General features: G+C 36.7%; 4 protein-coding genes across 12 annotated transcripts; 3 read left to right on the top strand and 1 right to left on the bottom strand.

The window, feature by feature from the left end:
* On the bottom strand, window positions 215-3,045 carry LOC109721376 (ubiquinone biosynthesis protein COQ9, mitochondrial-like). The gene is made up of 6 exons (XM_020248963.1): window positions 2,681-3,045; window positions 2,471-2,578; window positions 1,359-1,520; window positions 1,104-1,275; window positions 610-683; window positions 215-520 (listed from the first exon to the last, which is right to left on the bottom strand). The coding sequence occupies exons 1-6, from the start codon at window positions 2,948-2,950 to the stop codon at window positions 440-442; spliced, it is 867 nt and encodes a 288-aa protein (XP_020104552.1). The 5' UTR covers window positions 2,951-3,045; the 3' UTR covers window positions 215-439.
* LOC109721375 (protein ROOT PRIMORDIUM DEFECTIVE 1) lies at window positions 3,149-8,539 on the top strand. Of its 4 annotated transcripts, none has more exons than XR_002219204.1 (3): window positions 3,149-4,889; window positions 7,714-7,875; window positions 8,225-8,539. XR_002219204.1 is itself a non-coding variant. In XM_020248961.1 (2 exons), the coding sequence occupies exon 1, from the start codon at window positions 3,549-3,551 to the stop codon at window positions 4,878-4,880; it is 1,332 nt and encodes a 443-aa protein (XP_020104550.1). In that variant the 5' UTR covers window positions 3,149-3,548; the 3' UTR covers window positions 4,881-4,889; window positions 7,714-8,539. The 4 variants fall into 4 exon arrangements, 2 of the variants coding, with proteins under 2 accessions (XP_020104550.1, XP_020104551.1); XR_002219203.1 differs by adding an exon at window positions 5,828-6,022 and having other exon boundaries at window positions 7,714-8,539; XM_020248961.1 differs by having other exon boundaries at window positions 7,714-8,539.
* LOC109721742 (3-ketoacyl-CoA synthase 10) lies at window positions 14,517-19,657 on the top strand. The gene is given in 3 exon segments (XM_020249513.1): window positions 14,517-15,151; window positions 18,273-18,898; window positions 19,132-19,657. Coding segments are annotated over 3 exon segments (1,362 nt in total). The 5' UTR covers window positions 14,517-14,740; the 3' UTR covers window positions 19,457-19,657.
* On the top strand, window positions 21,331-25,909 carry LOC109721741 (protein FAR1-RELATED SEQUENCE 5-like). 6 transcript variants are annotated; one of them, XM_020249506.1, is made up of 7 exons: window positions 21,333-21,534; window positions 21,639-21,817; window positions 22,551-22,653; window positions 22,795-24,684; window positions 24,777-24,839; window positions 25,124-25,190; window positions 25,408-25,909. In XM_020249506.1, the coding sequence occupies exons 2-7, from the start codon at window positions 21,744-21,746 to the stop codon at window positions 25,446-25,448; spliced, it is 2,238 nt and encodes a 745-aa protein (XP_020105095.1). In that variant the 5' UTR covers window positions 21,333-21,534; window positions 21,639-21,743; the 3' UTR covers window positions 25,449-25,909. The 6 variants fall into 6 exon arrangements, with proteins under 6 accessions (XP_020105098.1, XP_020105099.1, XP_020105095.1 ...); XM_020249507.1 differs by having other exon boundaries at window positions 21,334-21,534; window positions 22,810-24,684; XM_020249508.1 differs by having other exon boundaries at window positions 21,334-21,534; window positions 25,124-25,237.

Genomic DNA, 26,117 nt, shown 5'->3' with positions numbered 1-26,117 from the left:
TGAATTGTAAAATTGGCTACCAACTACCGACTACCGACCGTCCCTAGAGCAAGTGGCAAAGAGCTTGGTAGTTGGTACCCGAGACCCAAGTTCGAATCCTAATTGATTCACATTTCCAGCTAAGTTTATTTCTAAATGAAATAAACGAAGCAAATAGCGTACTACCTATTTCTCAAAAAAAAAAAAAAAGAAAAAAGAAAAAAAAAAAAGAAGAGGCTACCAACTTTATGACACTACTTCATTCCTCGGCTAAATGAAAATTTACATCAGATTGAAATATAACAGCATTTCTGAGCATCTGAAATCTTTATTGACAAGAGAGAACTACTCCAAGATAGAAATCAAAAGCACCCAAGATAAAAATAGAAAGAGAAGAAGAAGAAGAAGAAGAAGAAGAAGAAGAAGCTGGAATCGTGTTGCGGCTGCAACGCTGAAACTTTCACTGGTGAAAGATCTTTCTCATGAAGCCCTGCATGGAATTACCGACTCCTGCGCCAACAGCCTCTGCTAAGTATGCGGCCTGCAGAAAGTGATTGTTTCATTGTATTAAGCTATTACTAGGAAATAAAAAAGGGAAAGAATTGTTTGCCGTAATCTATACGACCATACCTCTAGAACGGTTTTCTGTAGATCGAAAGCATCTTTGATGCGATTATCCACAAACATCCATGTATCGCGGAATTCTGTTCAGATAATTGATATGCTTAATAAGCAAGCTTAAGACGCAAAAAACCACAATGGAGGCTATCTAGCAAAAAACCACAATAGTGTACGAATAAACAAAGAAGATGAAAGCGAGGAAAGTAGAATCGAAAGAAACAAAGAGCAAGCGAAAGAATTTAGTTAGCATGACTGCAAACCACACATGTAGAATAAAAGAAAGCAGAGAAAATAAGATGACAAGAAGAAAAGATGAGACAGCGGTAAATTAGGAAGGACCATGTAACTGAAGAAAACACCTCGTTAATGCTTTAAAGTTGCCACTAAAATAGCCGCATATCTGTTTTTGTGCATGTAACAATAGAATTATTGCCATCCAGTGATATTAAAAGGGATTCAATAGAAAATTTTATGCAGAAAGTAAAATCTGAAGGGAAGAAGACCTGGAGAGTGGTCGGTAATCATGTACACCTCAGACGTTGAGTATATACCGCCAAGTACCGTACGTTTGACATACCAGTCAATATCCAAGCCTGTATCTCCTGCAGCATGCCAAAATTCATCTACCAGCATTGCGCGTTGTTTAAAGCTGGTAGGGAGATTAGCTGGTTGTGCCTATAAGATGGTCAGCGAAGAGATTTAATATCTGCTTACTAGCTTGTCATGTAAGTGCGAAAGATGGCAAGAAGATCAATGACCTGAATGCTCAGTGCTTGAGGCCACCTGGATATGTAAGGCGCTTGCATCTCCAATCTTCTCCGAATAAGCTTAGAGAGCCTCTCACTAAGTATCAAATCCTTCAATTCCTCTCCCGAATCAATTCGATCAATAAGTCTTTGGAGGCAGTCGTCCATGAAGAACTGAGCGAGCAAATGCCAAAACGAAATAGAACCATTCGGATGATTAAGTAATGCAAATAATTACATTCTATCTTAATAATAATTGACTGAACCGTTACAGAAAGATGTGAAGCTAACCTCTCCATTAAGTGTCTCTCTATTCATAAGATAGAGATAAAAGATTCTCTACCGATTACTGTTAACTAGTAAGTATTTTGGTTGGCTAGACAAATTCCTTCCATCATTAAACTCCACGAAGTGTCATATCCACCAATACACAGGAAAATGCATTTTTCTTCCTTCCATAATCCACCTTTTAGTGTTTTTCACTCCCTTCTCGCGAAACCAGTCATGTTTACTAGTGCAACCCATAACTCTGTGTATATATTCACTAGCTATGGGATAATTGAAGTTTAACTGAATTAATTGCTATACATCTAGGTATATATTCAGTAACGGTTTTTCCGATTGTGAAGATCTTATGCAGTCCATCCATCTTGATTATCTATCACTTTTTGCATGTTACTTGATGCACACAGAAATATGATTCAATCAGAAGAAAAAGTCTCTCGGAATAACTTCCAAGACTTTTTTTTTCACAATTTTGCTTACATATAGTTGCAACTCACTCTACATGGCCTCTACTCAAGCGCAAAAGGAAGGGCAAATAGCTTGTTAGTCACAATATAAGATTTCAACGCAGTCACAATTTCCACAAGCTTGAATCCTTCCTAAACCCTAGTTCTATCTAAAGTTCTATCTGATTAGAATTTGAAGTCCAGAGAAAGAAATTTAGGTGACTGTTTTCTAATATCTCAATCTCCTAGTTAAACCCTAATCTGAAATCAGCTTTGCACGCTAACAGATTACTAAAAACTTTGAAATTATCATTCAACAATAATTTCTGAGATGAATCGACCCAAATTACCAAAAATGCGCCTTAAAATCAAAGAAATTTGACCTATTCTCACCTCCACGAGCGCCGCTTCTTTGCGGGGAAACGCGCCGACGATCGAAGGCGACACTCCCGCGTCTTTCGCACCTGCGATCATCGCCGATTCGCTCCATCCCAACTTCAACTAATCAAGAGAGATCGCATCAACACCGACACTTATCAATCCACACACAAAAGTGAAAAATCAGATTGAATTGGGCATTAATTAGGAGGATCGGTGGCGTACGACGTGGGAGAGCGCGGCGCGGAGGACGCGGCCCTGCTCCTCCTCGTAGTCCCCGGCGCCGCCGCTCCTCCTATTCCGGTGTGCCCCGTGCGGACCCTCCCCAGCCGCCGTCCCCGACGGATCCGACGGCCCCGATCGCGGCGGCGGAGGGGGCTCGTCGGAGGAGAGCGGGGCGGCGCCGGTGGGGAGGCGGGGAAACGCTCGGGGGAACGGCGAGAGGCGCCGGGAAACGAGACTAGGGAGGAGGCGACGAGCCCCGAGCGACGCCATGATCGGAGCTTCTGGACTGAGAGGGGAAAGAGAGCGATCGATCGCTACGTGTTCGACGAAATGGCGAAGTGAGAAGCAGCTTTTGACTTGTAAGAGTGAGGAGACGAAGACAAAGTTTTTGAGCGTCGCATACGCATAGAGATTTTAGTGCGGATTGTAACGATTTACCGCTATCAGCGTACGGACGGTAGATCGGTGATGTCGCATAGAGGATCCAATGAGAAAACGCCTATGCGGATCTCTCGTGCTCATGTGGTTCGAGCTCTGGTCGCCAAGTGATTGTTCGGGTTCAAGTGTGGTTGGGTTTCGGTTTGGGTTCGGGTTCATTGGTTTGAGTCAACGGGTCCAAACGTACATGGCTACAACTACAAAGTTGGGCCAATGGGGTGAGCCACGAGCTCAAAATTTAAACTGAGACTCTTCTCCTACTCGGCTACTCTACTCCTCTTCCCTCGTTGTGCACACCCCGTGTTCGTTGTATTGCCTCTGAGAGACGCACTCTTCGTTTTCGCTTCGTATTTCTCATGCACGCAACCTGTTCGCTCAATTGCCTAGCCGAAAAAAGCTGTGCAACCCTTTGTTTGTCATCAATGGAGTAATGCGTTCCATGTCTCGTTCTCGTGTTCTCGCTATACAAAACCATGCGAAGCCACTTCTCGATCGCATATCGTGCAATTCGATATCCATGGCCGTGCAAAAGCGCTTCATGACGAAGAGTCGAAGGGTGCAGGACAGGAGCAAGAAGAAGCGCGTGCACGATCTCGAGATCACCACGGAGCGGTGGAAGGTGGTTTCGAAGGTTTTGGTGATTATGGATGTTTTGAAGAAAGAGCCGGAACAGGTGATCCCGCTAAGGCGGCTCGAGCAATATCGACAGCAGATCAATCTGAGCAAGCCACATAAAGTTGCCGATTTCATCCGGAAATCCCCCAAGCTCTTCGATCTCTACAGGGACAGAAAAGGAGTTCTGTGGTGCGGTTTGACGAGCCGAGCTGAGGAGCTCGTCGAAGAAGAGGCCCGGCTTATCGAAGAGCGCTCAGAGAAAGCCGCCGAGTACGTTACGCGGCTGCTTATGATGTCGGTCGATAAGAGGCTTCCTGTGGACAAGATAGCCAATTTCAGAAGAGACATGGGCCTTCCTTTCGATTTCAGGACTAGGTGGATCCATATGTTTCCGGAATGCTTTAAAGTCGTTAGGGTCGAAGATGCGGAGTACTTAAAGCTTGTGAATTGGAACCCTTCTTGGGCTGTTACTGAGCTGGAGATGAAAGCCGTGACAGATGAGACTGATCGACAGCTGCCAAGTTCGCCTGGAGAGCTCTGCCTCCCTTTTCCAGTAAGGTTTCCTCCGAATTACAAGAAAATCTTCAGAATTGGCGGCAGGATCGAACATTTCCAAAAAAGATCGTATCTTTCCCCCTACGCCGATGCGCAGGGGCTTACGCCTGGCTCGCAGGAGTTTGATAAGAGGGCGGTCGCCATTATGCATGAGATATTGAGCTTTACATTGGAGAAGAGGCTCGTGACCGACCACCTCACTCACTTCCGTAGGGAGTTTGTGATGCCGCAGAAGCTGATGCGGCTTCTGCTGAAGCACTTTGGGATCTTTTATGTTTCCGAGAGGGGGAAGCGGTTCAGTGTGTTTTTGACAGAAGCGTACGAAGGTTCTGAGTTGATAGAAAAATGCCCTTTGGTGCTTTGGAAGGAAAAAGTTCTTCGACTTACTGGTTACAGAGGAAGGATAAAGAGAACCAGAAGTTTTGATGAGCTTTCCGATACAGAGGATGATCTGTTTGATGGTCACAGTGAAAGTCGGAGTGGCTATATGGATATTGAAGATGAAGAGACAGATGGCACCTTGGAAGATGCTTCTCTTACCGATGATTCTGAGATGGATGTTGGGAATTTATATGATTCTTACCACGATTGAGTTCTAAAGGTTAGAAAATCCATGAAAGGAAGTATGTTCTGTTTTGATATTTATTCAGAAATTTTGATTCAGTTGAGCCATTTTGTTCTGCAAGAGTATATTGACAAGTAAAATGGTTCCCTCTTGATGGAATCATAGTCCACTATATGTGTTACAAATCCCACACTGTAGCACTTTTTTTGTTTTTTCCCCACTTTACTTGAATATAACTTGTTGATTTCAACTTAGTCTTGTATGAATGCGCAGATATTTCTACTACCTTCTTTACCTTAAAACTTGCTATATTTGTTAGGAGTCTGTTTCTTATAATTTCGTATCATATTTGTCAGTTGGACCTATATGAGCTCAGTGATTGCTTGCAATTTAAGCCAGTTTCAGTTGAGCTTCTAAATCAAATGTTCTACTCTTTGCTTCTTAACACATTTCCAGTTGTCTATTTATATTGAACTCAAATTGGTTGTTGCTGACATGATCTTTTTGTGATTCTTGATCACATCAAAAGCTTTTTCCTTTGGGTGCCAACTTACCTGTATCAATTGCAAGCCCCAACTGCTCTTCTATGCATGCAAGCAATCGCGTCACATAACACTAAATTTATTTAGTTTTCTCTGGCTCAGTGTTTGTTGACGTCCTTCAAGTGTATAAGCTCTATTGCAATCTGATACACCTTGTGGTTCCCCATTTTTATCCTGACATTGCATTAAAACCTATTTGTTTCGTGCTTTCGTCCAAGTTTGCCTCTTCAAAAGTAGTAAACGGCTCATTAACATATCATTCATCCCAGAAAGAAAAGTATCACCAGCGCTGCCTGCAGAAGCAATAATGCAAAGCTCTCTCATCTTCTCTAACTTGTGGATATTCTACTGTTTGCTTTCAATGCTTCCTCTTTTCTTTTTGGGACATTTAGTGGCTAAGAACTTTGTTACGCTAACTTTTATCCTGTGAAGTTGGATGCAATCACGGGTTTGGATGCACATCTTTTCCTTGCCAAGATGATATTCATCAATATTAGAGGTACTCCAATATGAAAGCCATTTCATTAAAGATTTGTACCTTTTTCGTTTAAACTACTTGGACTTTGAAAGGATTCAGATGTCAATCACCAATTCGCATGAGGTTTCAAATTCACAGCCATGGGAAAGGTCAGATAGTACATATACATGCCTTTGAAATTGAAGTTATATTTTTTATGTTTGTATAACTATGATATTGTTCTAGTATTGTGGCAAGATCTTTCCGTTTTCCTTCTTCTAAGTATTTATCATGCTGCAACATATGGCAAGAGCAGTTACTCGCATATTTAAACCTGCGCGGGGCCACAACTGTAAATGTTGGTTGTTTCGTACCTGGTTGTTTAGTGGCTGCTCAAGATGCACAGCGAGTTATGAGCAGTAAGGAGTCCTGCATCATTTCATCCAAGAATTTGTAGTCTATTAAGTTCTGCACATGATGTAAATTCCTAGGTCCAAAAATAGGTGTCAACCCTCCTAGAAAATTATCCAAGCCAATACTTTTTGTTTATAATGTATACTTCTTTTCTAAAGGTTTTAAAATCTTTGGGGACTAATACTTTCCTCATTGATGCTATAGATGTTTGGCTTTTCTCATGAACTTGCCTTTGCTTACTAAATCCATGTTTGAGGGTGACAGACATATCACTATTTCTCATGGTTAATAATGGGGGGTTGCACTTAATAAATTCACTGCCAAACGGAGGGCAAAAATCTACCATGGTCCATGTGAGCATTTACTGAGTATAGTGCTTATACACTGTTGTAAACATCTTCACATGGCCGTGCCTTTATGAGGCCACATGGGCTACATGGCTGTACATTTCTCTCCCCATCACTAGTTATAACCAACTGAAAGGTTTTATACACTGTTGATTGCCTTCTAATAGAAATATATTCGGACAAATATTTCAAGTATGTTTGTATATCAATCTGCTAATGCTGATGGTGCTTTGCACACTGTTGTTACTTCAAATTATGGCTCTTTTTTTTTCAGACAACCCAAGGTTGGGTCTCATTAATAACTTGAAATCTTAAAAAAACTACTATATAGTAATTACATTTTCTACTGCAGTCCTATTTTGGTTAGTAAAATAGTATGTTTTCCTTTTTTTCCTCAATCAAGTTTATGTGATAATCTAGGTTATCAATTTCCAATCCATCAATAGTCACTATTCAAAGCTCTATGGTCTCAGTGCTCCAGATAATTGTAGCTAGTGCATGGCAAAATAGTCATTGAATTATTATTGTTTTTTTTAATGATTCATCAATTCCAGAATCTCCTAGCACGTTGTTGTAAGTAACAATTCATGAATATTAAATAGCATTCCTCTAATGGTTCCTACCAGTACAAGGTCGTTTTCGATCTAGAAGTCGATAGTGTTATTTATGTTCTACAATAATGTTCGATAAGTATTTGTCTTATACTTTAATTAATATGAAATCATTTAAATGCCCTTGTACTATTTCTTGATTATATATTACTTTCAGTTACGTAGAAGACATTGTTGATTATGCCTTGTCATATTCATATTTATATGCTTAATAAAGCTTCCTCACCTGCCAACAAACCCAATGTAGACGTGGTTCTTATGCAAAATCTTCTTCAAATTCTTATGTTTTATGTCGTTATCACTATAGAAGAGATTCGGATGAGAAGCATCAAATGCTTGTTCAGCAACACCTAGCTAACCATGTTGATTCAAATTATGTGTCTAGAGCTCGACATTGGTGCCACTTGTCGCATCGGACTAGAGTGGTAAATCGTCTTCCTCCTTGGATATACCTAACACTAATTAAATTGTTGTGTTCTTTGTTTTCAGGTTATTGAATTTTTCTGTAGAGAATTTATCTCTGGAGAAAACCTATATTGTTTAGCCATGTGAAGGGACATACATTGAATGTTTGGCATTATGGGAGTCAAATTGTGTGCACACCGACTTCGTCAGGACTCATAGCAGCGGGATCATGGGGAGCCAGATCAGGTATACTGTGTAAACACTGACTTGGTTCAATATACATGCTCTATTAATAACGCAACATTTCTATAAGAAGAGATTGGGAAGTGGATACAATGGTAAGAGAAGCGAAAATTGGAGTTCAAGTTGTATGTTGCCTCAAGATGTGATACTCAGTAACTAGGCAAATAAACCCTTCTTATAAGCTATATTGCGTCTTACACCTGTTAGAGAAGGATTGTGCAATATTTTGTCCTTTCACAAAGTGTTCTAGTCCGCTGCTCATCCGGTGGACAAGAAAGAGATGAAAAAGTGAGAATAAGGTGATTATCGGTTAATTATTTAAAACAATAGTATTATTATGTGTGGTTTGTAGAGTAGATGGAAGCAGTATCTGGACAACATAATCTTTCTCATCAAGAGGTTTACACAAATCACTGGATGGTGAGCTTTGAACACCTCCTGATGAAACCAATCACTTCTGCGTAGATTCTCTTCTTATTTTAGACTCCGGGGAGTAGACATAACTACAGCTTGTTATTTGCCACCATTTTCTGCATTGCATTTAAAAGAGTGTAGAGCGAAGATGCCCCTTCATGGGTCAATTCCAAGTGTTACTGCAGCTGCTAACTCCCTATTGCTCTGAACTTGGCCCATCTATTAATGAGAGAGTTTTTTGTATTTTATTTTATTTTATTTTATTTTATTAGACTTGACTAGAAATTTCTCTGCTTCTCATTAAATGTTGCCTCTTCTAATTCAGAAGTGAGATGTTCTTTGGGATATCTAATGTATGTAGAGCATGTTATATGCCATTATAGAGTGGCTTATTTTGTTGCGGTGCCCCTCTTATGATTTTTCAAAAATGTATATCCATTTTGAGTTCAATTATTTTAAAATATGAAGGGTTTATTAAGTGCTGAAATTGGTAAGACTAATCATATACAATTAAATATAAACCCAATCTTTGAATTATATGGTACCAGAACTAGTCTTAAGCTCCTCTATTTTGAGAGGTCATGTATAATTCAATTCCTGAATCTCTCGTTCAGTCAATTATTTCATTGTCTTTTCCACTATTTCTTCAATCGATACATGTAGTATGGTTTATCTGATATTCATCGTGTATAGAAGCGAGTGTTAAAGCTAATTGCACACCATGTTCTATAAGATTGATTTTTTGAGTAACAGAAATAATCTATTTTTCTTTTGAACTTATTAGAATGAACCAAACCAAATCACCGATTTGTAGCTCTACCATGAGTAATTGATAATTCTACTTTTTATGTGCAATTTGTGGAATTAACTTTTCATCATTGATACCGATCATTCCTAGCGCAAGTGGCAAAAGGGTTTGGTGGTTGGTATTCGAGATTCAAGTTCGAATTCTCGTTGATTCACATTTTCAGCTAAATTTATTTTTAAATAAAATAAACAAAGTGAATAGTATGGTACCTTTCTCTCAACAAAAAAAAAACTTTTATTAGTCATTGATGCTAACTTCGGATGAGCACTAGTGGCAAAAGTCAAAAGGGACTTCCAAAACACACACACACACACAAAAAACAAAGATGCCATTAATTCAAAAGAATCAAAGAAATGGATTTTGTACGCAAATTAAATGTTTGAGAAATTAATTAGGAAGGTGGTAGTTAGCTGATCGGGCCTTTGACTAGATTCGCGAAATGTTTTGGAACCATCTTTTCTTGAATTAAGAGACTCTTTGGTTTCGAGGAAAAAATTGGAAAAAAAATTAAAATAAAAGTTTTGTACAAAACAATTCTTTTTCAGTTTTTCATCCATTTGATTTTAAGAAAAACTATTTTTTTAAAAAAATTATTTTCTAGATTTTATAGAAAACTAGTATTTTCATTTGCTCTATAAAAAAAAAAATCAGAAAATAAAAACACTAGTTTTTTATGAAATTCGGAGAAAGACTTTCTGAAAAAATTATTTTTTTTAAAAACCCAACGAGCGGAAAACTGGTAAAGAAGTTTTACATGATTTTTTTTTCTGAAAAAGGGGTAAAAAAAAAAAAAAAAAAAAAAAAAANATATATCACCTTTCTCATTAATTATCCGAGTTCCCTTCGAGTTTATCCACTCACACAGGAAAGTTTTTAGGTCCTCGATCCTTCGCCAAGTGTAACTAAAACTATAATTAACTGCCTCCTCAGAACAATAGCTATGCCCTGCGCACTACGACATTACATAATAACCGTCTAATTAAGCATGTCATATCTAGTCATAGAATCACCTATGTCTCCTACGAGAATTAACTTCCCAAGGGAGTGTTACCCATGGATTCTAAAAATATCTCGTAAAATAACTTTTGAATTAATGAACCATGATATTGGATCGATCATCAACTCACTGAAAACGAACAACAAAATACTTCTTGAAGTACTTCAGTATCATGACACTTTTCTTTTCAAAAATACATTTGGTACCGACTGTTCCTCGCGCAAGTGGCAAAGGGCTTGGTGGTTGGTACCCAAGGTCTCAAGTTCGAATCCTAGCTGACTCACATTTCTGAGTTTATATCTAAATGAAATAAACGAACCAGATAGCATGCTACCTATCTCTCTCAAAAAAAAAAAAAAACATTTGGTTTTACTGCACTTTTCGAAATTCAGATTAATTGCAGTTATTGACAAAAAAAAAGGTTGGATATCAGTGCTGTACACTAATATACTTATATTATGGTTTAATTTGATTGTGATGATGTGTAAATAAATTGGTGTGTATATATATATATACACACACCAAGATTGGGCCAAAGTTGTGAATTTAATATAAAATTAAAGCTATAGAATTACTATTATCTGCCTAGAACTGCTGCAGACATTTAATATGGGTATAAAATTTTCCACTTATTAGGGTGTGTTTAGTTCCATATAAAACTATTCGGAAAATTTTATTCTTTGGTTGAAAAGTAGAAATTCAATGTTTGGTTGTTAGTAAAAAAATTTTCCAAATTTTTGTTTTCTGTAAAATTTTTTGCAAAAATCAAATTTTCGTTTTCCGTCTCTAACGAAAACTGATGCTCAGACATGCAGCTCACGGGACTTTTTGAGCACGCCGTCTACGAGATCATCTTCACCTTGTGGACCATATGAGAGAGAGTCCACTCCCTCTTCCATTATATATATAAAATATATATTATTTTATTTTTTATAGAAATATATTATTATGTAATATTTATATATAAATATTATTTATAAATATATAGTAATTTATTTTGTAGTATTAAATATATATTATTATATATGATATTACATATTTATTGTATAATATGTTTTAAATATATTTGTTTATAAATATAAACTATAATAATAATAAACTTTTTTTTTTCTTTCAACCAAATCATCATGATGGAAAACTTTTTTCTTTCCTATAAACCAAATAGTAAAGAATATAAAATTTATTTTCTCCCGAAATTTTTTTAATAATACTTTTTTACAGTTTTACATAGAACCAAACAGCCCTTAGGTGTTCGTAATTTGCATGAACTTGGGTTGTAAACCTATCATTGTTGCATTAAGGACAGCTGAACATGTGCTTATATGAAAAGGGTAATAATTAATGATATCCGCAAGAGCAGTTCCATATGAACTCCTCTGTAGACCTGTTAGGCCTAATTTTTGGAAAAGTGATTTCTGCAGAAATACTTTTGATTTGAAAAATTAATTTTGGTGAAAAACTGTAGGGTGTTTGGCTGAGTTTAGGTAAAAATGATTTTTCTGAAATAATTTTTTAAAACTGTTTTACAAAAAAAAATTTATGCTTGCATATATTAATAAAATTTTGGCTGAGTTTAGTTATACATAAGATTTACACCCCACTCACTTAAAAGACTATTTTTGTTATTAGTCTTATCAATTTTTTTCTAATATTAAAAAAATAAAAAAAAATTGGGCTATTTGATGGAAGAGGGGTAAGATTGATACCTATATATAAGATGTACATATAAAATTTCAATACTGAAAAATCTTTAAAAAAAATTTGTGGACTCTTGAACGAAAGAGATGTAAGATTTACGGTCCTATATATAAAAAACGGATAAATTTTGTATATTTTGTATCTTTGTAAATTTAGACTATAAAAAGCATGGGGTGTTTTTTTTTTTTGAGAGACAGGTAACACGCAACCCGCTTCGTTTATTTCATTTAGAAATAAACTTAGCTGNCTCTTGAACGAAAGAGATGTAAGATTTACGGTCCTATATATAAAAAAAGCCTAACTGTTGAAAGAACTTTTTTTTTTTTTTGAGAGATAGGTAACACGCAACCCGCTTCGTTTATTTCATTTAGAAATAAACTTAGCTGGAAATATGAACCAAGTAGGATTCGAACTTGGATCTCGGGTACCAACCAAGTCCTTTACCATTTACTCTAGAGACAGTTGGTAAGAACATTTAATTTGAATGGCAAAATTAACATGGCTATATATGTTGGTAAAACTAGGGAGATCTAGAATTAATATTTGGGTTGGATCGAGTTTAACTACATCAGATGAGAAAAGGATCCAAATTCAAATCTAACCATCCAACCGAAATTTAAATTTGATTATTGCATTTGGATATCGGTGGACAGTGCAAGTTATTGGGTGATAAATTGTGATTTTTATTTTAGTGCAGTTCGATCTCTTACACGCACACAGTAATTCGTATTCTGATGGAACAACTTGGAGAAAATACATTATTAATACTTCGTACTCTCCGTGAGTGTGCCCAAAAAAAAAAAAACACTAAATAAAATATCCATGCTACTATTATTATACACTCGCTCACACTAAGGGGCTGTTTGGTTGCACGTATTTGCAACTGCAATTGCAAATGAGTGCAGGCTCAATTCTTTTGTTTGGTTTAGTGTAGTTAAGTTCAACTGCTGTAGTTCCAACTACACAAGAAGATCCAAATGCTGCAGTTGAAACTACATCCAAATTGGCCGTAGTTCCAACTGCAGCAGTTGGTGAGGGATAGAATCACCCACAAATTAACAATAATAAATAAATAAATAAATAGCTAAATAAATAAATAATATATGTATATAAGTAAATAAAAATACTTGTAAATAAACTCATACTAATAAAATTTTTTAGACAATACAAGTTTTGTGCAAAAAAATTAAATTTTTTAAATTTATTTTATTTAAAATATAAATATAATTGTTTTAAAAAATTTTTATAGAATGTGATCGTGTATGTTAATTTAATAAGTTTTAATTAATTATAATTATTAAATTTGATAAAAAAAATGAGAGAATCGTTTAAATTTTAAAGTTTGATTTACATATTAAAATTAAATAAATTAAAAATTTTAAATGTGTCGATTAATAAGTTGAAGAATATTATATATATCTACTTATTTATTTATAAATAGTAAATTTAAATGATTAATAAACTTATACAATTATTTTATGTTTAGTGAAAGTAATCTCACCACTCTATCTGAAAAGGTGACAAAATTCACAAATACAACTATCAGCTTCATATTACCAAACAAAAAAATGTAACTGCAGCAGTTGCAACTGCGTAAAACCAAACAGACTAGGTGTAGTTACAACTGCAGCATTTGCAACTGTATGTATTTCCAACTACACTGTTTCTGCAACTACATCCAATCAAACAGCCCCTAACTGTACCTCCATAACAGCTCCTATAATTAATTAGAAATATCTTTCACACTTACTTTACCTATATATATATATATAGAGAGAGAGAGAGAGAGAGAGAGAGAGAGAGAGAGTTGAGCTAAAATGCTATCGATAGCAAACGGGTACTGTTATCACCCACTTATTTTCGATGATGGAGCCTTCGAATTGACGATCAGCACCGTTGAATATAATCTATACCATTTGAAGTATTTAGAAACCAAATTTTAAATCTCTTCAATATCATTGACCTAATGATCAAAAAGTTTCAAAATTTATAATTTTAATAGTAGATATGAAGTGTTTTCACGTTTAACGGTGTAAAACTATCCAAATTAATTGAATTTTGATTAGAAAATTCTTTAAACTATTTAGAACAAGATCTATACTTTCGATCTTGATTATAAAATTTCTATCATCACTTTTTAGAGGATATTCATTTTCAGCCGTTCATTTTTACTCCCACTTGATGGACAAGAGAATAACATCTGAAAATCATGAAATTTGATTTCTAGACACTTTAAGTGGTATAGATCATGTTTAACGGTGTCGATCGTCGATTCGAAAGCTTCATCATCGAAAATAAATGGGTGGCAACCGAGTCGGTTTGCTATCGATAGTATTCCAGCTCAACTCTATATATATTTATATATATATATATATATATATATGGAACAAACATAAACACAAATGAATTTGTGTGACGGAGACAAATAAACTCAGCATAAAATGTGAAGCAACTAAATTTCAAATTTACGGGGATCAAATCTTTAGTTTAAAAATATTAAGTACGATCAGTATTATGATTATTATTATTATTTACACATCATATATACATGCAACGCCCATTGCACCTTCATTACATTAAATCAATGGTGATTAATTCATGGGCTCTTCCAACTACATCCCCTCCAGTTCGGTGGAAGCATTAACTCCCCCCCACCCAACCCCTCTCTCCCCATTTAATTAAACCCCTCTCTCCCTTCTCCCCCACCACCCCAACTCCATCCCCCTCCCTCAGCTGCTGCGTACACACACACACACACACACACACACACACACACACACACACACACACATATATATATATATATATTCAAGCCATATATATATATATATATACACACACACAAATCTAAGACATAATTAAGCGCAGTTAATTATATATAAATATAAATATATATATATATATACGATATAGAGATCGATCGATCGGGATCGGGATTAAGTGCGGTGATCATGGCGGGGGGGCAGGCGCTGCTGTCGACGGAGATCGTGAACCGCGGGGTGGAGTCGACGGGGCCGGACGCGGGGTCGCCGACGTTCTCGGTGCGGGTGCGGCGGCGGCTGCCGGACTTCCTGCAGTCGGTGAACCTCAAGTACGTGAAGCTGGGATACCACTACATGATCAGCCACGGCGTCTACCTGGCGACGATACCGGCGCTGGTCGTCGTGTTCAGCGCCGAGGTGGGCAGCCTGAGCAGGGAGGAGCTCTGGAGGAAGGTGTGGGAGGAGACCACCTACGACCTCGCCACCGTCCTCGCCTTCTTCGCCGTCCTTGTCTTCACCGTCTCCGTCTACTTCATGTCGCGGCCCCGCCCCATTTACCTCATCGACTTCGCCTGCTTCCGCCCCGCCGACGACCTCAAGGTACGTATACACGTCCCTGCATGCCATGCATGCACGCACGCACGCATGGCTACTTTTGCTTTCCTGTTAAATATAAAAATACCCTCCTCTACCAGTTTAAACTTTCGAAGAAAATAGCTATTTCGCATTATTTGTCGTAATATAAGAACATAAGGTAAAGAGTTCAAACCACGCCTTTATAGATAGTCTTAGGTTATTTATAATATTAGAGATTTTAGCTAACTATATATATATTGTTAAGGAGATTGATAAGATAGTTAATTAGTAGGGAAGGCTAGAATTAATTATACTTATATAGCATTAATTAGTAGGATCGTTAATTTACTTCCGTATTATTTCAGACAGTGAGGCATTCAGTATCATTAAATATATATGATATAAGATATTTAATTTTTTTTTCGATTTTAAATTTTTTTTAGAAAAAATTAATTGGCATCATTTGTCTAGTATACAAGTGTCTCCAAAATTAATATTTTTTAGTGGCTAATATAAGTTGAATTTTAGAATGCTCAATTTTTTAAAAAATGATGTCATAAAATCATAAAATTAGATTTCTATGATGATCAAATAAACTCAATCATATGTAATAGAGTCAATCTTCGATTTTCATGCTCTGTTGCCTAAAACCATGCTAAAGAAAACAGTACTCTCTTTTATAATTTCTAGAACAACTCTAGCTTTAGTTCTAAAATAAATATTTACAATATTTTAAGAATATGGTCGAATAGTGATTTGAAAATACTGCTGAGTGAAGAGTCGCAAGCTCAACAAATGGGTCAATGACTAACGTCATAAATATTTATTATTATTTAAATATATATATATATATATATATATATATATATATATATATATATATATATATATATATATANATATATATATATATATATATATATATATATATATATATATATATATATATATATATAATTCTAGTATCATATTTAATTATAAAAATACTTATTTTTAGACCAAATTAAGTAGATATAAGTTTTACACTTTTCATAAGACTAAAAAATAAAATCATCTAAGTTGATTTTAAATCATCAAATTTTAATATAACTTAGACCAAAAAAGTCTGACCGGTTTGATTAAAATCGGACCGGCTCACTAATTTAATGGTTGAACTATTTGTTCGAATGGTTCAAAATAATTCTTGGACTTATCCGATTCAAAGACTTGAACCGAACCACTTTATAGACCGCACCCCGGTTGGATCTGGCAAAGCGGCTGACTCGATCCGATTTTAAAACCACCGAATATTTGGTGAGACACACATATCATATATGTCAACGATCTATTCAATAATTCTTGTTGTGTTTTGTGACCAAGAGCTCTCTATAGAATCCTTTTTTAGGTCAATGAACGGTTGCTAATTAATACAGCCATTAAATTTAATAAAATTTTTACTTAACTAAATATAAAATTCAAATAAAAAAAATTAGAATTTGAGGGCTCACAATTATTAAAAAAAAAAAAGAGATAGCTATTTTAGAATGAACGAAAATTGAGCAGCCACCATGCATTTTCATCAAAAAAAAAATAAAAATATATATAAATATTTTTTGATAAAAAGGTAACAATCATTTATAGCCACTTCTTTTATTTCTTACGAATAAATTCTGATAGAAATGTAAAGGAACTAGATTTCAATTTTGACTCTGTGTCTCGAACTGCCCTAGAAAATAGGGAAAAATTAAAAATATTTATTGTGTGTGTGGTTTTAAGGACTAATTAATTCTCGTAGGTGCATGTCATAACATCTGAGTAGTTGGGAATTTTATGAATGAGTTATTTAATGCACCTCTACCTCTCCAATCTGCCAAACCCTAGCTCATAAAAGAGCAATCTGAATCCTGTGGGGACTAGAGAGAGAGAGAGAGAGAGAGAGAGATGGGGGGAGGGTTGGACACGTGTCAGGCTGCTTTGTTTCAAGAAATTAGGTGTGGGATCAATCACTGGGATCCTAATAAATTCATAATCATTTCTTTTTTGTGGTCAATGGCGTAGCATCAATGCACATTAATTTCTAATAGTTGACGATTTTGATCTAATTTAATCCAAGATATATCCTATTTGGTCCAAATTATATTATATAGAAATATTATTAAGATAAGATGTAGAGCTGTTATACTATCGAAAGTATAGATGATTTGATGCTTTTAACTTTTTGACTTTTAGATAAAAAATTATACGGTTAGGATTATTGCGGTCCCCTCTAGAATTAAGTAGTAGCTCTATGGTCAAGTGGTCCCTACAGAATAATAGTATTAATCCAAAGATTAGAATTGATCAAAGAGATTGATCCAAAAGCTAAAAAGTTGGAAGCACCAGATACTCTATACTTTCAATAACATAATAATTCTGCTCTTAAGATAAGAACGTTTATAACATAGTTGATCTATTGACCATTTTGAGTTTTAACTTAAAATTTTAAAAATTTTGTTTATTTTTATATATTTAATTACTATATTATATGTTTTTTTGACAACTATAAATTTATTGATGTCTTTTAAATTTTAATTGTAAAACATTGTTAACTGATTTAAATCAAATATATTAAAAAAAAGGGACAGTGGAAACAAAATAGTTCATAATTTAAATACGTTATATATATTTTTATGTATCATTATTATTATTATTATTAAAGTAAAATAAGTTTTACAATTTTTTTACCAGCTTCTTCAGTCAATTTTTCAATAACTTCTTGCCCAGTCAGGCACTGTAAACGGAATCTAAAATTTAAATTAAAAATAGTTTTTTTAATATAATAAATTATTTAAATATTTTATATTATTAATATTATACCATATTTTATTTTATAGTATTATTATTAAATATTTCATTAATTATTTAATATTCTGTGGTGTATAAAATATTGGCAGTGCAAGCAAAAGCTTCTCCTCTAGTTTAAAATTATGAGTGTACCCTATTAATTAAATATTTTCTACCCTAGATGTATATTTGTATATACACTATAATTAAAATCTTTTCATATATAATTTAGATTATTAAACTGTATACATAAAATATATTTAATTAAATTTTTATATTAATATATATCAGCATCAAATTAGAGCTCCCGCGTCTAAATTCAAAAACTTTTCGCTCCATGCAGGTATCCAAAGAGGAGTTCATCGAGGAGGCGCGCAAGTCCGGCAAGTTCGACGAGGAGAGCCTGGCGTTCCAGGCTCGCATCCTCAATTCATCGGGCCTCGGCGACGAGACCTACGTCCCGAAATCCATCTTCTCGCCGGGGAACTGCGCGACGATGAAAGAGGGCCGCGGGGAGACCGCGGCGGCCATGTTCGGGGCCCTGGACGAGCTGTTTGAGAAGTGCCGTGTCCGGCCCAAGGACGTCGGGATCCTCGTGGTGAACTGCAGCCTCTTCAACCCGACGCCGTCGCTGTCGGCGATGATCGTGAACCACTACAAGATGCGGGGGAACATTCTGAGCTACAACCTGGGGGGGATGGGCTGCAGCGCCGGCATAATTGCCGTCGATCTCGCGCGCGACATGCTGCAGGCGAACCCGAACAACTACGCCGTCGTGGTGAGCACGGAAGCGGTGACGTTCACGTGGTACTCGGGCCGGAACCGGTCGATGCTCATTCCGAACTGCTACTTCCGCATGGGGTGCTCGGCCGTGCTGCTCTCGAACCGCCGGAGGGACTTCCGGCGGGCCAAGTACCGGCTCGAGCACATCGTCAGGACGCACAAGGGGGCCGACGACCGCAGCTTCAGGTATTTCTGAAATTCATTTTATGTAGCTGATATCATAACAAAGTAAAATGCTTAAGAAGCATCCAAATTTTTTAACGAAAAGAGTTATGGACTTGATAGCTGGTATCTGAGGTTTTTATTTGTTCACGCGATCAAAATTAGGAAATCAAAAACAATAGTTGGGTCGAAGTTTATAAAACCAACTTATGATTCGACTTATTTTTATTTGTTCACACGATGAATATGATATATAGGTGCGTGTACCAAGAGGAGGACGAGCAGCGTAAGAAGGGGCTAGCCATAAGCCGAGACCTAATGGAGGTGGGTGGGCATGCACTGAAGACCAACATAACCACGCTGGGCCCGCTCGTGCTGCCCTTCTCGGAGCAGCTCCTCTTCTTCGCCACCCTCCTCTACCGCCACCTCTTCCCCTCCGCCTCCTCGTCCTCCTCCTCCAAATCCGGCACCGGCAACAATAAGGCCACCTCCGAATCCGCCTCCGCATCTGGTACTTATATATAGAGTCCGACCGAGATACTTCTAAAAACAAAAAAGTGCTCGTCCTATAACTTCTTTTGATCGTCAAATCAAATCCTATATGTTCTTGAATTATGCATATAATGATAGATTTTCAATGTAACTAATCATAAGCACTAAGATCTTAGTGCTTTTAAAAACATTCCAGCTCAATCATATATACTGCAACAGGTACGAGCTCGGCTATCTTGAGGCTAAAGGGCGCGTCCGCGGCGGCGACCGCGTCTGGCAACTCGCATTCGGCTCGGGGTTCAAGTGCAACAGCGCGGTGTGGCGCGCAGTGAGGAGCGTGCGGCGACCCAGCCGCAGCCCCTGGCTCGACTGCGCCGACTGCTACCCTGCCGGGCTGTAGGCCGCGCGCAACCGGTGATCAAGAAGCGCCGGCGATAACAATGGCCGATCAAAACTCTTCAATTTGCTTAATTTGGTCTCTATTTTTTTTTTTTTGCTTTTTCTTGTGGCATTTTCAGTGTGATGGTTACCTAAGAATGTGGTATGGAAAATTTGTGTGCAAGTTTGAACATTGAAAACTTGGTTCTAAGTATTAATGTGTTGTTATTATTATTATCTCGTTTTAGCTATATGTTGATATTTATGTATATCTACACTTGTATGGTTATCTCATGAACCAGGTTGGGTTTGGATTGGGCCTTACGGATCCACTTGTATTCCAATCTATTTGGCATTAAAAAAAATGGTTCATATACATTTCTGTGCGCAAACATAATGAATTACAAATATATTTCTATAAAGTTCAATTTTTATATATTGTTCCTATAAAAATTTTAATTTTTTTAAATATATTTATTTGGTTTGTTACCGTATAAAGCACTATCTATTTTATAAGTAAAATAATTTTTTTGTCATTACAAATATATCTAATCAAAAATCTCAACTGTTAATTAAAAAAGGGGTAAAAGGATCATGAAATAAAATTGAGAAATTTGTGTGTGCGGGGGTGACCCTATGAATTTTTTTTTCTTTTTGTCTTAAAAAAAAAAAAAGGACTCCTAGGATTCAAATCATGCATTTGTAGCGTTTAGAGTTACATCATTTTTAGAGGAAAAACATCATATTGAATTAATCAATTAGTATTCAAGAATATAAAATAAAGAGAATAGAAATAAGAAAATAAACTAATGACAGAAAACAAACAGTAAAAATGAGCATCCTTAGAGATTGGAAAGATACTTAGATACCGATGGATGGCTCTATCAACCTTTCGTGAGAGATTCCAATAAGAGTATGATCAGCTACTAACTGTCCCTAGAGCAATTGGTAAAAGATTTGGTGGTTGGTATCCGAGACTTAAGTTCAAATTCTAGTTGATTCACATTTCCAGCTAAATTTATTTTTAAATAAAATAAACGAAGTGGATAGCGTGCTATCTATCTCTCTCTCTAAAAAAAAAAAAGAGTATGATCAGCTAATTCAGATGCAGAATAAAAAAATTAATAATCTACAAACTTACTGACTAATCGACGGAATAGGCATACTACTATAAATAATTGCAGAACATCGAAAAAGCTGTGATCACGTAGGGGGGGATCAGTGCTTCGAGTGCACCATAACAAATGGCACATAAAATGCTTATGAAATAAAATATTATTTATAGTAATTATTTAATTAGTATTATATTAATTTTATTCCTAAAATTTTTATATATTTTATATTATATTTAATTATGTGTATTGTTGATTTGAATGTTATTAAATCGAAAGTAAGACTATAATACCGAAGCGTCAGTAGGTTGTATTAAATAAATTATTAGATGATTATTTAGTGGCATATTTGTAAAATTAACAAACTGTAGGGGCTATAGCGAAAAAAATTACAAACATGCTGTAGACGTGGCTATGGACTATTTGAAAGGATTAAGTGAACCAGGACACGTGGCAACGCCAAATGAGACGTTTCCGTGGCTTCCCGATTCGGGCCCTCGCAGCCGATCCACTCCCCAAACTAGTTCGAGTGTCGTCGTCCTCCCCGAGACCCCGACCTTCGATCAAGCTCTAAAACCCTAATTCTAGGGTATTATTTCGTTTTTGCTCATCAATCCCTTGCAAAAGGTCTGTGATCGTCGAATTGGAGAAGCAATAGAACCCTTCCTATCTCACAAGGTTCGAATTTTATATTTTTGTCGTCGGTTCCCACGAGATTAACTTGAATAAGTGGTTTTCCCCAAATTTCTTAGTTAAAATAGATCATTTTTGTTCAATTTCAGGTGTGGAAGAGGATATGGGGAGAATCTGAAACACTAGAGGATGGATTGGTGGAGTAGTCGTTGAAGCCCCATTACTCTTTCCCCGGGGACGGGAGGAACCAAAGGATGCAGTACGAGCACGAACAAGAGCTCGAGGTCCACAACAACAATGGCGACGATGGTTTGGAGGGTCCCGTTAGGTATGTGAAAATTGCATCCTTTGGCTTTTGGAGCTGATATTTGAAGCAGTTTTGGGGAGCAGTGAAGAAAATTTTGATCTTTGGACAATATTTTATTAGCTTTCGGATTTATTCTTCTCATTTTGCACATTTTTCGCTCCATTGTGAAGCCAATCCTAGTGAAAATTGATAAAAATGCTAATTATGCTGGATTGGTTGATTGTTAGTTTCAATTTAAGCTTTTTTATCATGTTGGATTAGCTGTTTAATGTTTATTAGTTGCAATTTTAGGTGTTGAACTTCTTAAGGCACCAGTTGCTTAAGTTTGGCATGTAGTTAGAGACATAGCCAAATGCCATAATTCTTAGGGCATGTAAGAAATTGATTAGTTAGAGATATAGACTGTCAAATTCTACAGGAAAAAAAGTTGCAAACTGCATACCAATAGGATTTTCGTAGTTCGGCAAACGACTTAATGAGCACTTATGAGCATGGTTTTCATGTTCAGCAAGATATGTATAAACTGTAATTTGTACTACTAATCAAAATTTGGCATTTAGATTATTTAATGTGGAATGCAACCATCTAATGTTTGGGAAACTGAAGATAAGTTTAGAGAAGAATCTTTAGTTTTCTTCTGGTAAAGTTTATTTTTCCGTTAAGAATTAAAAGGAAATCATGAGAATTGCTATTTTATTTGGTAACATTGTACAGAATTATGACTATTTCTCAAGCTTCCTTTTGGGTTGTTCAGATGCCTACGCTGTGGCATCAGTGCAAATGCGACGCCACATATGCGCCGTGGGCCTGAGGGACCGAGGACTCTATGCAATGCTTGTGGAATTGCATGGACAAAGGTAGTTCCATTTTTGCATTCAATGCCACTAGGTACTGTAGTTTCGAGGGCTTGTGTCTTGTTTGTAACATTGTGCTTTAAAATTTGAGAGCTATTTATTTGTGAAAATTCCAATTCTTTCTGATGTGATGAACTATTCTAGAATTTGCACAAACAGGGGAAAATGAGAAAAGTAATTGATTCTGATGCTCCTCTAGATGACATTGCTATTGAGAAGCTGGTCCCTACGATTGACATGGAATTCGAAAGCGAAGAGAAGGCATATGAGTACTACAATCGGTACGCCGGGCATGTCGGTTTCAGCGTCAGAAAAAGCTCATCAGATAAATCCGCCGAAAATATCACTAGATCAAGAACCTTTGTGTGCTCAAGAGAAGGTTTTCGTAAAGACAAAAAGGGAGCAAAAGAAGTGAAAAGGCCGCGGCCCGAAACAAGAATTGGGTGCCCGGCACGGATGACTATTAAAATAACATCGACCGGTAAATATCGTGTAACTGAATTTGTACCTGACCATAACCATCAACCAGCCCCACCTTCAACCACCCATCTGTTAAGGTCGCAGAGGATACTTACCGAGCTTCAAGCTTCTGAAGCAGATTTGTCCGATGATTCGGGAACAACACCACCGAAATCAGCCAATGATAATATGGTGAAACGAGTAGGTGGCCCTAAAAATGTCGCCTTTCCCCCTCCAGATTATAAAAATTTTCTCCAGTCCAAACGTATGAAGGCTATGCAAATGGGTGATGCAGGAGCCACGTTAAAGTACCTCCAGAGTATGCAGTTCAATAATCCTTCTTTCTTTTACGCCATTCAAGTCGACGAAGATGATAAAATAACCAATGTTTTCTGGGCAGATGCGAAATCCAGAGCAGATTTTAACCCCTTTGGTGATGTCATTTGTTTCGATACAACCTATAAAATAAATGGATATGGTAGACCGCTGGCTCTGTTCCTTGGTGTGAATCATCATAAACAGACCGTTATCTTTGGTGCAGCTTTGCTGTATGATGAATCTATCGAATCTTTTAAGTGGCTGTTTGAGACCTTCAAGATCTCAATGCATGGAAAACAACCAAAAACAGTGTTGACCGATCAGTCTATGGCAATAAGTAGTGCAATTGCCACAGCATGGCCTGGTACGAACCATAGGCTTTGTGTATGGCATGTGTATCAAAATGCAGTCAAGCACCTCAATCATGTATTTCAAGGCTCAAAAACTTTCGCAAAGGACTTTAGCAGGTGCGTTTATGATTATGAGGAAGAAGAGGAGTTCCTTCTAGGATGGAGAGCTCTGTTAGAGAAGTATGACCTTGCAAACAATGAGTGGTTGTGTAAGCTATTTGAGGAGAGGGATAAATGGGCTTTGGCTTATGGGAGGCATGTATTCTGTGCCGACATAAAGAGCACTTTACAGTGCGAAAGCTTGAGCAATGTGCTGAAGAAGTACTTAAGTCCACAATTGGATCTCTTGTCCTTTTTCAGGAATTACGAGAGAGTACTGGAAGAACACCGCTACGCAGAACTACAAGCTGACTTTCATGCAAGTCAAAGCTTTCCGAGAATACCCCCATCGAAGATGTTGAGACAAGCCGCTAACATATATACACCCGTGGTGTTTGAAATTTTCCGTAAGGAGTTTGAGATGTTCATGGATTCTATGTTATTCAGCTGTGGCGAGGTCGGCACGGCATCAGACTACAGAGTCGCCATCACAGAGAAACCTAAGGAACACTTTGTTAGATTTGAGTCGAGCGATTGTTCTGTCGTCTGCAGTTGTAAGAAGTTTGAGTTTACGGGGATTCAATGTTGTCATGCATTGAAGGTACTTGATTTTAGGAACATCAAGGAGCTGCCTCAAAAATATTTCTTGAAGAGGTGGAGAAAAGACGCCAAGTCTGGAAATAAAGGAGAAAATCAAGGGGTTGCTAATGAAGGGGACTCCCGATCCCCTACAAGCTCGTCGCTGAATGTTCCTGCATCATCATATGCAAACCAACAAGGGTTTCATGCCATGAATCTATATAGTCAGGTAATTTAACCATAGTACATGTATCAAATGAAAAAAACTCCAATGCCTAGTGCTTATATACCTGGAATCTGATAGTACGCGATAATTTGTAGGATTCTGCTGCTTCTGATTTGCATCAACAGCCATTTCATGGGGCTGCTCATCAACTAAGCCAGGTGGAAACTTACACATAGAATGGACTTAAGATGCCTCATTTTCTTATGCTGTTTGTGGCGAAGTTCTCTTACTAATATTTCTGCCGTGGCTGTGTTTAAACTTGCAAAACGAGTTGCCTGCTGAAGAAAACTCATAATGCAGTAACATGTAATCGAGAATTTTAACTAACAAGTAGAGATTAAAATAAAACAAATGTTGGGGGCTAAAATCAGTGTCATTCTTTTTTTAATCCTAAATAGTCGACATTTGATAGTCATTGCTCACCCTGATTCTAATTCTGCAGGGCTATTCTACACAAGACATGCATTCCCATCTATTCCTCAGGAGTTCCCATTTGAACCATCAAACCGGTGAGCAGGGCCACTGACATATTTGCTTTGCACTGCTCTCTTTCATTGTAAGTTTCTGCATATTAGCTAGAATTACATTTACGGTACTTTGCATACACTCCCCTCAAAATACTATGATTATATTAGCTAGTCAATTATATTTTACTTGTTAAAGTTTGTTTTCCTTCAATCATTTGTCTCAATAATGATGTAGTGAGTATTAATCTTCCATTTTCAGGATTCTCACTTCCAGGTGTCATGGTCTCAGCTAGTCATTAGGCACCAGAAAGAGACTTTCAGTGCAAAATTGTCGCTGCATTGAGAAATAAACCATTGACGGTTGGATGAATATGCCGCACGTCGTCATTGATTGTTATTAATAGGTTAGCTACGAGATAGCGATTGCCATTGACTTGGAAGCTGCAAATCCTGTATGATCATCAGTATCTATGGATCTTAAATGATCTATAAAATAGAGAGTATATGCCTGTTGGCATGTAGTTGCTAGTTAGTCCATGTTTGTAAGAGAACACTCGAAGGCCGGAAATAACCATTTCAACTAGTTTCAGAGCATCTGCTGTCTTTTTCTTTTCTCCAGTCTCCGATTGTTGTGCTATACTTTGATGCATCGACGATCGGGAGCGTCGAAAACTTTTAAGTGTATGTGCAAATTCCCATTGAAAAAAGGCTGCAGGAGCGTGTGCATTTTTTTTAACTTCAAATAGAAGTCTCTTCGACAATTTCACTTTTGAAAGTGCTGTAACAAATTTTCGATGTCCATTGTAGTTATTTTTTTGGTCAATTTTGAAATTTTTATTAAATTTTGTAGAATTTTCATTAGTTTAGAATTTCAAAATTTATTCTTATATTATTCGCTGCTTTATCCGTTGTAGTCTTATTCTTAATGCCTGTAATAAGTCTTATGTGAAAATATTCATTATTCTTCAT

Source organism: Ananas comosus, linkage group 15, assembly GCF_001540865.1.
Source record: "Ananas comosus cultivar F153 linkage group 15, ASM154086v1, whole genome shotgun sequence".
Taxonomy (NCBI): Eukaryota; Viridiplantae; Streptophyta; class Magnoliopsida; order Poales; family Bromeliaceae; genus Ananas; species Ananas comosus.
This window is presented reverse-complemented; position numbering and strand designations above follow the sequence as displayed.

Coding starts and splice junctions, on each gene's coding strand:
- LOC109721375 (XM_020248961.1), top strand. CDS start 3,549: ATGCGTTCCATGTCTCGTTCTCGTGTTCTCGCTATACAAAACCATGCG.
- LOC109721376 (XM_020248963.1), bottom strand. CDS start 2,950: ATGGCGTCGCTCGGGGCTCGTCGCCTCCTCCCTAGTCTCGTTTCCCGG. Junction 2,579..2,680: donor GCGCCGCGCTCTCCCACGTC/GTACGCCACCGA, acceptor TCTCTTGATTAG/TTGAAGTTGGGATGGAGCGA. Junction 1,276..1,358: donor CTCAAGCACTGAGCATTCAG/GTCATTGATCTT, acceptor ACCATCTTATAG/GCACAACCAGCTAATCTCCC.
- LOC109721741 (XM_020249506.1), top strand. CDS start 21,744: ATGCAGTACGAGCACGAACAAGAGCTCGAGGTCCACAACAACAATGGC. Junction 21,818..22,550: donor GGTTTGGAGGGTCCCGTTAG/GTATGTGAAAAT, acceptor TGGGTTGTTCAG/ATGCCTACGCTGTGGCATCA. Junction 25,191..25,407: donor CCATTTGAACCATCAAACCG/GTGAGCAGGGCC, acceptor TTCCATTTTCAG/GATTCTCACTTCCAGGTGTC.